The sequence below is a fragment of the Theropithecus gelada genome, chromosome 6 (assembly GCF_003255815.1).
Source record: "Theropithecus gelada isolate Dixy chromosome 6, Tgel_1.0, whole genome shotgun sequence".
Taxonomy (NCBI): Eukaryota; Metazoa; Chordata; class Mammalia; order Primates; family Cercopithecidae; genus Theropithecus; species Theropithecus gelada.
Genome location: NC_037673.1, coordinates 146,275,339 through 146,287,520, shown reverse-complemented (window position 1 = coordinate 146,287,520; position 12,182 = coordinate 146,275,339). Strand labels below are relative to the sequence as shown.

Genomic DNA, 12,182 nt, shown 5'->3' with positions numbered 1-12,182 from the left:
AAAGGGTCCTGCCTGGGAGTCCCACTTTTGGCTCTGCTGCTTATCAGTATGTGACCTGGGCACAAAGTTGTCCACCTGAGCGACACCTGCCTCCCCGACCAAGGACAGAGGCTGGCCTACCACACTGGTAGCAGCAACCTGTTGCAGCCCCTCAGACCCTGGGGTCCAGGCAGTGTGAAGGCCAGAAGCTTCAGGGTTCAACTATGACAATAATAACCATAGCAGTGACGAGGCAGCTATCATTTCTCTGCAGGTTCCCAGAGCTTACTCTCCTCATTCACTCCTGAGGAAGTAGTAAGTATGGTGATTAGACACTCAGGCTCTGGAGCTGGGACTGGACCCCAGGTCCCATACTTAGCAACTCTGGGCCCTTAGGCAAGTTAGTTTTCTGATCTATCAAGTGGGATAACACACAGCACACATTTCCTAAGGTTACAGCTGAGGACTAGATGAGTAAACTTAGGTAAGATGCTTAGAAAATGGTGCCTGGCACAAAATAAGCACTTGCTACTGTGATGACTGTAACTGCTACCACTACCACTGCTAGTGCTGCTACTGTTACACGATTTCTGCCAGGACGATGATGATGATGGTGGTGGTGATGGTAGTAACTGCCCCCTGCACTCTTTTCTCCCTTCCCTCCCTTTCCCGGTGGCTACTCTGTGCCTAGCTTCATGCTGGACGATAGTGATAAACAGCACGCAGAGACTGACATGCCCGGCTCCCATGGAGCTTACCCTCCAGTAGAGGACGGGGTGAAACTAACAAACAAGATCATTCCAGAGCGTGAGAAAGGCTAGGAAGAAAATAAAAGGAAGCCATGATGGAGAAAAAGAATGTGGCGAGGACTTACAGGCTCTTCAGGGTGGTCCCAGATGCCTTCTCTGAGCAGCTGATACTTAAAAGTAGGCTTGAAAGACACGAGCCAGGTAAAGTGTTAAGGAGGGGAGACCCAGGAAAAGGGAAACCCCAATCAAAGGCCAGGGGCACAGCACTTGGCTGAAGAGAGTAGAAAGGCTCTGTCAAGCTCAGGGAGGCCTCACAGCAACCTCGCCCAGGGGCGCACGATTCTGATCTCCTTTTTGCAGTTGAAGACACAGAGGCTCCTGGAGGCTCAGCAACTTGTCAGGGCTCACGTAGCAAATAACATCCAGAGCCAGGACTTGGACAGCAAGAGTACCCCACGCACAGATGAACCATAAGGAGGGTCAGCGTGCACACCCCCAGCCCACAGGCCCCCATGCCCAGAGGCCTGGTGCCGAGAGCATGTGGTTTCTAGGTGAGGCACCGAGTGCCTCATTTAGTAAGGCCTGGTCCCTGGGCTGTTCTGGCAGCAGGCACATTCTGTCACATGACGCCTCCTCCGGCACTCTTTCCCATCCCAGGTCAGGCTGTTTATCCTTTCTGCAGGAAGTTCATCTGAAATACACATCTCGTGACGGCCTTTTGGCTGCACTAAATCTGTTCCAGGCCTTACAGCCGGAGCAGCAGCTGAGAAGTTCGAAGGGGGAACACGGGGAGAGAACAAACACGTTTGTAATTTTTAGAACAGAGCTAAGAATAAAAGAAAGGTCAAAAGAAGATTTTGGTTGGGCCTGACCCAAGCCCTGGGGACGGAGGCCCGAGGGTAGATCAGGGCCTGAGGACTCTGGCTTTAGAATGCAGGGGGGCTCACTGGCTGCTCCCCACCCTATCCACAAGTCTCCTTCAACCCTCAGGCCAGACTCCCAACCCTGTCCAGCTCAGAACCATCTGTCCAGCTTGATGGGGAGTTAAGATCCTAGAACCTGAAGCTCAGTGACCACTCTTGGGGTTCTGCCATCAAAACGGTGATCTTAGGCAAGTCGTTTCCCTCCTCTATGCCTTGCTCCTTTCCCTGTGAAATGGGAAGACATGATCCCTGGCCAGCCTCCCTCCCTGGGCTCCCAGAAGGCCAAGTCTGGAAGCAGTAATGAGAGTGCTTTGTAGAGTGCTTAGGTCCCTAAGCTCAATGCCTGGGACATGGGAGGCACCACGGCAGATTTACTGAATGAAAGAATGAATGAACCAAACAATGAACAATGGTGGGAGGCTAAGTTCAGTGTCTCAAAGACCACATTCTAGAGGGAAGTCATTCAGAGATGACATCATCAGCACTGCATGAACTGAGAATTCTCACTCTTTCCCAGGGACAGTACCAACGGCCAGAGATATTGTGAATTATTACAAATGTCAGAGCTGGAAGGGCTCTCAGGAACCATGTAGAGAAGAGAGATTTCAAACGCATGGCACACACGCTACTGATGCCCTGTATTGCTAACGGCCTCTTCCTTCCATGCCAGCATTTTTCCTGATGCAGGGCTTCAGGTGACAACTGCCAATCAATCACAGTTGGCACTCACAAGGAAACCTATCTGCCATTATTTTTTGGGGGGCGTGGTGGCAGGGGAGGAAGAAAGCCCCAGGAAAGAGATCTTTCAAGGTCACACAGTGAGTCAGGGGTAGGACTATGGACTAGAACCCAGGACTTAGAAAGCCAACACTGACTTAGTGAGTGCCGGTCATGGTGCTGAAATGAGTCCAAAATGGCAAAGACCTCAAGAAGTACCCATCAAGTTGGGTAAAAGCAAAAGTCCTCCCCTTCTCCCCACCTCTCCCCACCCCACTCCACTGAAACAGCCAGGTGGGGCTGGAGGCCCTGAGCCCGACTAGGAGGAGCAGCCAACCCTGCCCACGCTGGTCACTGCTTTCTCCAGCCATCCATCCCAGGGAGCTGCGCCACCCCTCTCCTCTTCCCCAGGCCCATTAGCTCGGCTCTCCCCGCTCAGCATAGAAACAGAGTGCAAATTAATGGAGAGTTAATCAGCTGAGGAAGGGATATTAATAGACTCAGCCCCACCCCCAGTCTTCCTGAGCTGATCTCAAGCAGGAGGAGAAGGAGCCTTCAAGAAATCTGAGGGAAAAGGCTTCATTTTGAGGACCTAGAGTGGCTTGAAGAAACGTCACGGAACAGAATGTAGGCCACCAGGGCAGAAAGAAGACTCAGAGATCGCTACTATCCAGGGGGCTTAAATTGAGGTTCAAGAAACCCAGGAAATTGGCCACCTCCCTCCCATTTTTCTGGGAGTAGGTCCAGACCCAGTGACTCTTTTCCTGTAGCCTCAACAGATTGATTTGTCCGTGTGCCTTCCTCATTCCTCACATGGGGAAACGGAGGCCCAAACAAAGGGAGCTACTCATCCACGGACACACAGCAAATTGTTGCACAACAACCAAACACCTGCCTTACTCTAGAAATATTTACTAAGGGCCTGTCATGTCCCATCCCTAAGGACTCTGGGACATGCAGAGAAATGGAAGCAACGTTCCCATCCCGGAGGAGGTGTCAACCCTTGCAACTGTAGCTTGTTCTCCACTCTCCCAGTTTGTTTCCATAACAATGGTGCCATTTAATTGTTAACAGAGCTTGGCAGCAAGCTCCATGGGCAGCCTTGGGCAGCAAGGCTCCATGATTCCCATTGTTCCCATAAAGAAACTGTCCAAGTTAGTGCCAGAAAGGGGACTAGAACCTATGGCTCCTAGATCCCAGCTCAAGGTTTTTGGAATGGGTCAGTTTAATCAGTTCCTTCATTCAACACCTATGAATTGAGTCCTTACAATGTGCAAGGGCCCCAGAGATGAATAAAGTGTTGTTTGTCCCCAAGGATCTTGCAGTCTGAAGGACACACATGCGTGCAAGAGATGGTAGCCCATGAGCGGGACTAAGTGACCAACTGCCTTAGGAGGAGGCATCATGAGAGCTGGGTGTCGAAGGATTCATTCAGTGCATGACTGTTAAGCCCTGACAAAGTGCCCGGCACTGTGCAGAGCCCTGGGAATACAACAAAGAACAATGCAGACACAGCCCACATTCAGAGTTTCCGATGGGCAGGGAGCAGAGGGTGGGGACAGGCCCCAGTCACATGCACAGAGGGTGCACCGGTGAGCAATGGATAGAGCTAGCCTAATCTCAGGAGAGCTGGTGGAGTGTGCAGCCCATGAAAGGGAGAGGGGCTGGAAGGGCAGAGCTCAGCCAGCTGTGAGGACTGTTTTCCTTGCAGGGCTGGGGCCGCACCAAGCTTACTTGTGCCTGAAAGCACTAGTAGGACCTCATCAGAGGCTTGCCGGTGGGTCTGGCCATTCTCTGAGTAGGTGGGGGGCCTATATAGTCTTGGTGGGGATGGTCTTCAGGGAGCATCCAAACCCCTTTCACTCATGAGTTCTCTGCAACCTAAAAGCATTTTCTGGAGTTGGCCCCCTAAGAGGAAAGGTGCAATATGGCAAAGGAGTTGTCCCCATTGTTCAAGCAAGAAAATGGAGGTCTCTGGTTGGAGCCAAAACTGCAGTTTGGTTCTGGTAATTCCTCACTGGGTTGGCAAAGGGGTTCAGTGTAGCGGTGAGGGATGTGGGCTCCTAGATTACAATCTTTGCCTGGATCCTTACTAGCTGTTTGACCTTGGGCAAGTTACTCAACCTTCCTGAGCTTCCCTTTCCTTGTCTGTAAAACCAATTATTAGGAGTACACAACTGATAGCTCCCCTTCCTCAGAGAGGCCTTTCCCGACCACTCAGTCCACAGTCCCTTCTCTATTTCCTTTTTGCCCTTATCACAAGTGACTACTGTTTGTTCACATGTTTACAGACTGTAAAGTCCTCTGATGAACACAGTGCCTGACACATAGGGGGCTCGGTAAACATTTCTAGAAGGATGATAAAATCCATCAGGAGGACGCTTGGAAAGGACGCTTGCAGCACACCACCTTGGTGTTCAGCACGCGCGATGTTATTGTTGTTATTGTTATTATATTGCCAGATAGGCACAGGGAGCTATGGCTTCTGCCCCTGATCTTTACGAGGGAGAAAATTCCAAGAAAAGAATCATGAATCTGAATGTGTCCATCACCCAGCTAAATACGGCCAATCTAATTTCATCTATTACCTTCTAGGCTGCACACTCCCACCCACACATGCAAATCCATGCAGAGCTTGCTTTCTTCTGAAGCAAACCCCAGACATCATATTATTCCGTAAGAGGCCTTCTTACAGGAAATGCTAGCCATTACATGCCCCTGAGGCTCGGTGCTGGAGCACCAGGGCTGGAGAGGCACATGCATAGTGGTTCTTGGCACTGCCTCTTATTAAAGAACCTCTAGGCTTCAGCTGAAAAAGGGAGATAATTGTATTTACAACTGAGAGTTGTTAAGAAATTTAAATGAATTAATATACACAAACAGGGACAGCCCCCGACAGAACAGCTGCTCAATAAATGCCAGTCATCTCATTATGGTATCATCATGGTCATAAAGTCCTGGCTCTGGAGGCAAGAAGACTAGGTTTGAGTCCAGTTCAGCTACTGACTAGGTTAATTGCCCTAGGCACAGGACTTAACTTTTCCTTATCTGTAAAATGGGAAAATACTGGAGCCTGTCTTGCAGGGTGGGGACGAGGATTGGATGAGATAATGTAGGGAACAGAGGACCTGGACCTCTGTGGCACACAAAGGGGCTTAGTTCTGCTCGGGAGGCCTAGAGAGCAGTTCATCTCACCCTTACTTCCCGGAGGTGATACAGCAAGGGCCAGGTGAGGCGTGTGAGCTGCGCCAGATCAGGGGCCGATCCAGCACAAGAAACCGGGGCCCAACAGCTCTGGTGGGTGAGGGGACTTCCCGGCATGAGCAAGTGCAGGAGAGGGCAGAGCAAGGCAGAGCCGGGATTTTGAGGACAGAGAGGCCTGACAGGGTGGGAGGAGGGGAGACTGGAGAGGGCATACCTGGAAGAGCTCGGAGTCATCGGGGCTGTACTGGTTGGGTTCAGTCTCTGAGTTCTCTGGGCACCACTGCAGCTCCCCAAAGCAGGTGGCCGAGTCAAAGTCGCTGGCATCCAGCTGGGAGAGGTCGAGTTCTGGAAAGTCAGCATAGAGTTGCTCCTCCCCAGACCCTCCACCCTGAGGAGACAGGAAGGAAAGAGGTGGATCAGAGCTGAGGCTGGCTAGACCCAAGCAGGGGACCTCTCAATAATGATGCAGCCAATCTGGATCCATGGCCAAGGCCCGATTTTGCCAAATGACCAAGAAATGAGAAGATCAGTTCCACCCCTTGGTAGAATCTTCTGGTAGCTAAGCTAGGCCCCAACAGTACAAACCCCCCTGCTGCTCTCCCCTCTGCACTCCTATACATCCCTCAAGGCCCTACCCACATACATCTCTGTCCTCTTACCAGAACTGTTTTGTTGAAAACTTTATTAGAGACTATAAATGAGGAGCTAATCCTTTACACATATGTCCCCACTTATAAGTGGACTTCTTGAAGCTAACAATGCCTCTATATTAATAATGAAACAAAAACAGCAATGATAATGACTGACACTAATGTGTGACTACTAGGTTCTGAAGAAACACTCATCCATGTTCCCAGGGATTTTATAGGAATATATGTAATGTCTAAAATTACATATATGATGGAATATATCATGGAACATATATGATGAACATAAAATTACATATATGATATAATATGATGGAACACCAATCAGTAGACAATATGTAAATAAAGTCACAAAACACCCGTATCATGGGCCGAGCATGGTGGCTCATGCCTGTAATCCCAACACTTTGAGAGACCAAGGTGGGCAGATCATTCGAGGCCAGGGGTTCAAGACCAGCCTGGCCAACATGGCGAAACCCCATCTTTACTAAAAATACACAAATTAGCCAGGTGTGGTGGTGCATGCCTGTAATCTCAGTTACTTGGGAGACTGAGGCATGAGAATCGCTTAAGTCCGGGAGGCGGAGGTTGCAGTGAGCTGAGATCATGCCACTGCACTCCAGCCTGGGTGACAGATGGAAACTGTCTCAAAAAGTCAAAAACAAACAAAACAAAACAAAACAAAAACAAAAACAAACAAACAAAACACCCATATCATGAAATACTACAGAGCTGTTGAAAAGAATGAGGAAGATCTGTGTGTTCTCCAAGACACATTAAATAAAAAACAAAGTTGTAGAATATCAGCATGTAAAATAGAACCCCACATGTGTAAAAAAAAATAGAAATCAAGCCGTATATTTCTCTATGTAGCATAGCATGTATGCAAACACACCGGAAAAGATCTAGAAGGTCATAAACCCACCTAACAGCAGTGAGTGGGGGAGAAGGGAGCCACAGGTGACTCGGATAGCAGCATTGCCTGAATCAGTGGTTCTCAAAGTGTAGTCTCAGACGGGCAGCACTAGAATCACCTGGAAACCAGGTATGTTGGAAATAATATAAATTCTCAGGCCTACTCCCAGAGCTACTGAATCAGAAGGCAATCAATTTCTCACCCTGGTCTCCCAAGTTTAACGGTCATCAATAGAAAAGCTGCCCTACAGATTCAGAAAGAGCCTGAGTTGGGGGGCTGACACAGAAACAGAAGGGCTTGGTGATGTTCTGTTGGCCCTGGGGCCTGGCAGAACTGAGTCGAGATCCCCATTCACCAGCTGTGGACTTTGGGCAAGTCCCTTCATCTGTACAACGTGGACAACAACAATATGTGCCTTCTATGTTAAGATTAAAAGAGGCAATGTCGTTATAGCCTGGCCTAGTAACTGCTCAATAAATGTCAGCTAAGAGTAATATAAAAAATGATAATAATAATGATGAAACAATGGTGTTTCATGGTAGGCTGAGAGGAGCAGAAACTGTCTCGGAGAACAAAAAGAGGCATATGTGACACTTAAGAGAAACAGGTTTTCCCCAGACCTTTTCCTTAATTGTTCCCACTTACTAGGCCTCATAAATTATGAATAAATGTATATTATTAGCTCAACTTGACACAGGAAAAAGGCTTTTATCCAAATTTGGGTCAAATGTCTTAATTGGCGTTTTGCAAAAATCCTGCCTACACAGGCGGCACCAGGCCCAGGTCCTCTCAAGCGGCCGGTCCCCTGCCCTCAAGCAGGCAGCAAGGTGTCCAGCAAGTCTGTCTCTGAGAGCACGGCTCCACCACCCTGCCCACCCTGCCTATTCTTTCTCCAATCCACATGTATTCCACAATCCTCATTACTGAGAGCCCAGTCACTCTGAGCCAGGCACTGTGATGGTGGGTGGGGAAGGATGACATTAAACAAATAATCACACAAACAAAACATGTGATTCTAAATCGTGACTCTCCAGAGAAGAGCAGAATGCTTCTGAACCTGACTGGGAATCTGAAGGTGAGAGGGACACAGGTTCTTCCTCAATCTCTGGGTCCCCCAGGTACCCCCCTGCCCGCAAGCCCAACTGTCATGCCCCCCAACTACAAATCACCAGCACTCAATGGCTGCCCCTGCTGCGGGAACTCAGGTGGATTCTCTCCGCTGCCTCTTGAGAGCTTCTTTCTCCTTTGTGCCCAAGCAGGCTGTGGGGATGCAGCCGGGGTCCTGTTCTACATAGATAATTGGTTTGTTTCCTGTTTTGGGCCATTTCTAGTAAGTCCGCAATACGTGCGTACAAGTCTTGTTTGGACATATGTCTTTACTTCTCTTGGGTAAATACCTAGGAGTGAAACTGTTGGGCCATATGGTAAGTATGTGTATAAGTTTATAAAACAGAAAATTGTTTTCCACAGTGAAAGAACACTCACTTTGTACATTCCCATCAGCTGTATGAGTGTTGCACCCTCTCCAACGCTTGGTATTGTCAGTCACTTATTTAGCCATTCTAGCGGGCATGTCCAGTGTTACTATGAGCCAGGCACTGTGTTATATAAGACTCAGCTCCTTCCTCCCTGAGTTGACATCTTAGTGAGGGAAGAAAACACATAAATATTTCATTCTAGACTGAGTTAGTGCTATGAAGGAGAAACAAACAAGGTGCACTGATGGAAGATAACAGGAAGCAAAATCTATCATTTTACCCTTTTTATTTTTAGAGACAGGCTCCTGCTCTGTTGCCCAAGCTGGAATACAACATGGCTTGATCACGACTCACTGCAGCCTCAACCTCCTACGTTCAAGCGATCCTTCCACCTCAGCCTCCTAAGTAGCTGGGACCACAGGTGTGTACCACCACACCCGGCTAATTTTTCTTTTTTAATTTTTTGTAGAGACAGGGGTCTATGTTGCCCAGGCTTGTCTCATCCTGCCTCAGCCCCACAAAGTGCTGGGATTACAAGTGTCAGCCACTGTGCCCAGCCCAGAATCTAAACCAGATGGAATGTTAGGAAAAACTTATTGAAGGAGAAGTCAGGCAGCGGAAGAGGTGGGAAGAGGACTGCAGGCAGAGGGACCATCAGAGGCAAAGACCCCAGTGGGGACTGAGCCCAAGGCATAAGGCGCTGAGGTCAGTGAGGCTACAGCTTGGTGACTAGGGGTGGGGGATGAAGAAAATGGGAAAAGATGACACTAGGAAGGCTGGTGGAGGCTGGATCAGGTAGGGATCGGAAAAGGATTTGGGTTTTACCCCAAGTGTGATGGGGGTAGGACCGGCATAGAAGCCGGGAGATGGTTTAATAGCTGTTGTAGCTATCCAGGAGGGGACAGGTGGTGGGTCGGGGAGGTACGTCTCAGACACCATCTAGGGACTGTGGGACAGAAGGGAGGGCGAAAAGCAGAGACACAGGTTGCTAGGCAGCTAGGGCCTCCCAGGCCAGCAAAGCCCGCAGCAATAAGTTCTTGGGTGAGCTCTATGTTCCAGATCTCCCTCTCTCCAGTAACTCAGAGCAGACAGCTTTGTAGGACTTGCTTCTTAGAAACAGCTTTAGAACCAGAGTCCCAGAATCCCAGACTAGCCAGGAACCCGCAGCTCTGAGGTTGTCCAGGTAAGTCATGGTGAACAATCTGGGAGGCAGAGGTCCCTCCAAAAACCAGACAAAAGCTATGGACATTTTTCCCCACAAGATGCAGGTATGCGCACGAAATGTACCTTAACTTTTAGAACTTCATAGAACTAGCTTAAGATCTCCTGACCTGCCGGGCGCGGTGGCTCAAGCCTGTAATCCCAGCACTTTGGGAGGCCGAGACGGGCGGATCACGAGGTCAGGAGATCAAGACCATCCTGGCTAACACGGTGAAACCCCGTCTCTACTAAAAATACAAAAAACTAGCCGGGCGAGGTGGCGGGCGCTTGTAGTCCCAGCTACTCGGGAGGCTGAGGCAGGAGAATGGCGTAAACCCAGGAGGCGGAGCTTGCAGTGAGCTGAGATCTGGCCACTGCACTCCAGCCTGGGCGACAGAGCGAGACTCCGCCTCAAAAAAAAAAAAAAAAAAAGATCTCCTGACCTAGCTGGTCTATCTCCTTCACTTTGCAAATATGGAAACTGAGACCCAAAGAGGATAATGGATTTGCTCGGGGTCATCCGGTGAGTGTCCTTCCCTCGAAACCATACCACCTCCTTTACAAAATGTCCACAAAATGGCTGTGATGGCTGCACTTATTGATTGCCCATAGCAGCTCAACATACTCAAAGTGTACCCAGCACATAAAAACAAAGAAACCTCAGCTTCGCGGCCTTGTCAATTAGGCTAAGACCACTCTCTAGCTAAAAACCATTAAGCAACGCATTAAGAGTGATTTCTCTGGCCATCTCCATATTTAGAGAGGCTTTTGAAGGAGTGCTTCCAGTGGCCCAGTTCTTTTTGAAAGGTCTGAATTAAGGCCTTCTTGTCCTGTCCCGGGAGCCTTCTACAGGCCTTGCCAGTGGAGCTGGGAGGTCGAAGCACAAACTAACAGCCACTGCTATCATGGAGTCCTTACTAGATGCCAAGGCCCACGCTAGTGCCTTCTATACATGCTCTCACCAGTCTTAAATCAACCTAGCAGGGTGGGTGCTACCGTCCCCATGTCAGCAAGTCATTTAAATTAGGTTACTAGGGCCAGGCACAGTGGTTCACGCCTGTAATCCCAGCACTTTGGAAGGCCGAAGTGGGCAGATCACTTGAGGTCAGGAGTTTGAGATCAGCCTGGCCAACATGGTGAAAACCGATTTCTACTAAAAATACAAAAATTAACTAGGTGTGGCGGCAGCTGCCTATAATTCCAGCTACTCAGGAGGCTGAGGCATGGATGGCAATGGATGCAGTGAGCCGAGATCGAGCCACTGCACTCCAGCCTGGGTGACAGAGCAAGACTCAGTCTCAAATAAATAAATAAATTGTAAGTAAGTTAAGTAAATAAATAAATAAATAAATTAGGTTGCTAGGGCTTCCATAACAAAGGACCACAACGGGGTGGTAGCTTAAACAACAGATGTCTGAGATTCAGGTGTCTGCAGGAATGGTTCCTTCTGAGAGTCTGTTCCAGGCCTTTCTCCTTGGTTTGTAGATGACCATTTTCTCCTTGTTTTTCCATGTTTTCTTCCCTCTATGCGTGTCTGTCTCTGTGCCTAAATTCCCCCTTTTGATAAGGACACTAGCCATACTGGGTGGGGGCCCACCCTAATGACCTCATTTTAACTTATCTCTGTGAAGACCCTAGCTCCAAGGAGGTCACATTCTGAGGCACTGCGGGTTTAGGGCTTCAGCACACCTTTTTTGGGAGGATACAATTCAACCGCAACTCCCAGGGTCCCAAAGGGGTGAAGCTGGGATTCAAACCCAAGTCTCTTCTCTCCCTATGAAGCCAGGACCCTCATCCATCACCCTGCTTCTGAAAGTGAGAAGGAATATTCAAGACCATTCATTCCCATCTACAGATGGGAAAATGGAGCTTCAGGCAAGGGTTGGGGATGGCCCAAGTCATACGGCAAGTTTGTGGCTGAGCCAGGACAGACCTGGGACCGAACACACTGAACAGGAGGCTCGTGTGTGCGGCCTCTCTGGCCCCTCTCTGTGCCTGCTCACCCCCTGCCGTGGGCCCCCCTTCTCCAGCAACACCACAACGCTTATCTGAAAGGACTGTGGCTGCCCCGAGCCACGGAGATAAATGACCCTGGCCATGGATTAATGGGGTTTCATCCAGACTCACAGAAGTGGCTTCATTGGAAGCTTGTGAATCTTGCCGGAAATTGATTCCCTGCTTAAGAAAGAATGCATCTTCAGGAAAAATTGGTGGTTCTACGTTCCTGGCTATAATCAGCAAATCGCCTAGCACAGTGCCTGGTCCAGAGCAGATTTTCAGAACTACTGAGTGGGAAGGAAGCTCGAGGAGGTGGGGCGGAGGGGTGGCTGCAGTGACAGCCTGGGTTCTGGGTCTGTGAGGACTCACTC

At 49.3% G+C, this 12,182-nt stretch overlaps 1 protein-coding gene across 2 annotated transcripts in view; it reads right to left on the bottom strand.

Annotated features, from left to right (window-relative positions):
* PPARGC1B (PPARG coactivator 1 beta) overlaps window positions 1–12,182 on the bottom strand; it is a 124,299-nt gene that overhangs the window by 28,596 nt on the left and 83,521 nt on the right. For both annotated transcript variants that reach the window (XM_025389346.1, XM_025389347.1), the window contains exon 2: window positions 5,787–5,960. In XM_025389346.1, coding sequence (XP_025245131.1) covers window positions 5,787–5,960 — 174 coding nt within the window. The remainder of the gene's footprint in view (window positions 1–5,786; window positions 5,961–12,182) is intronic.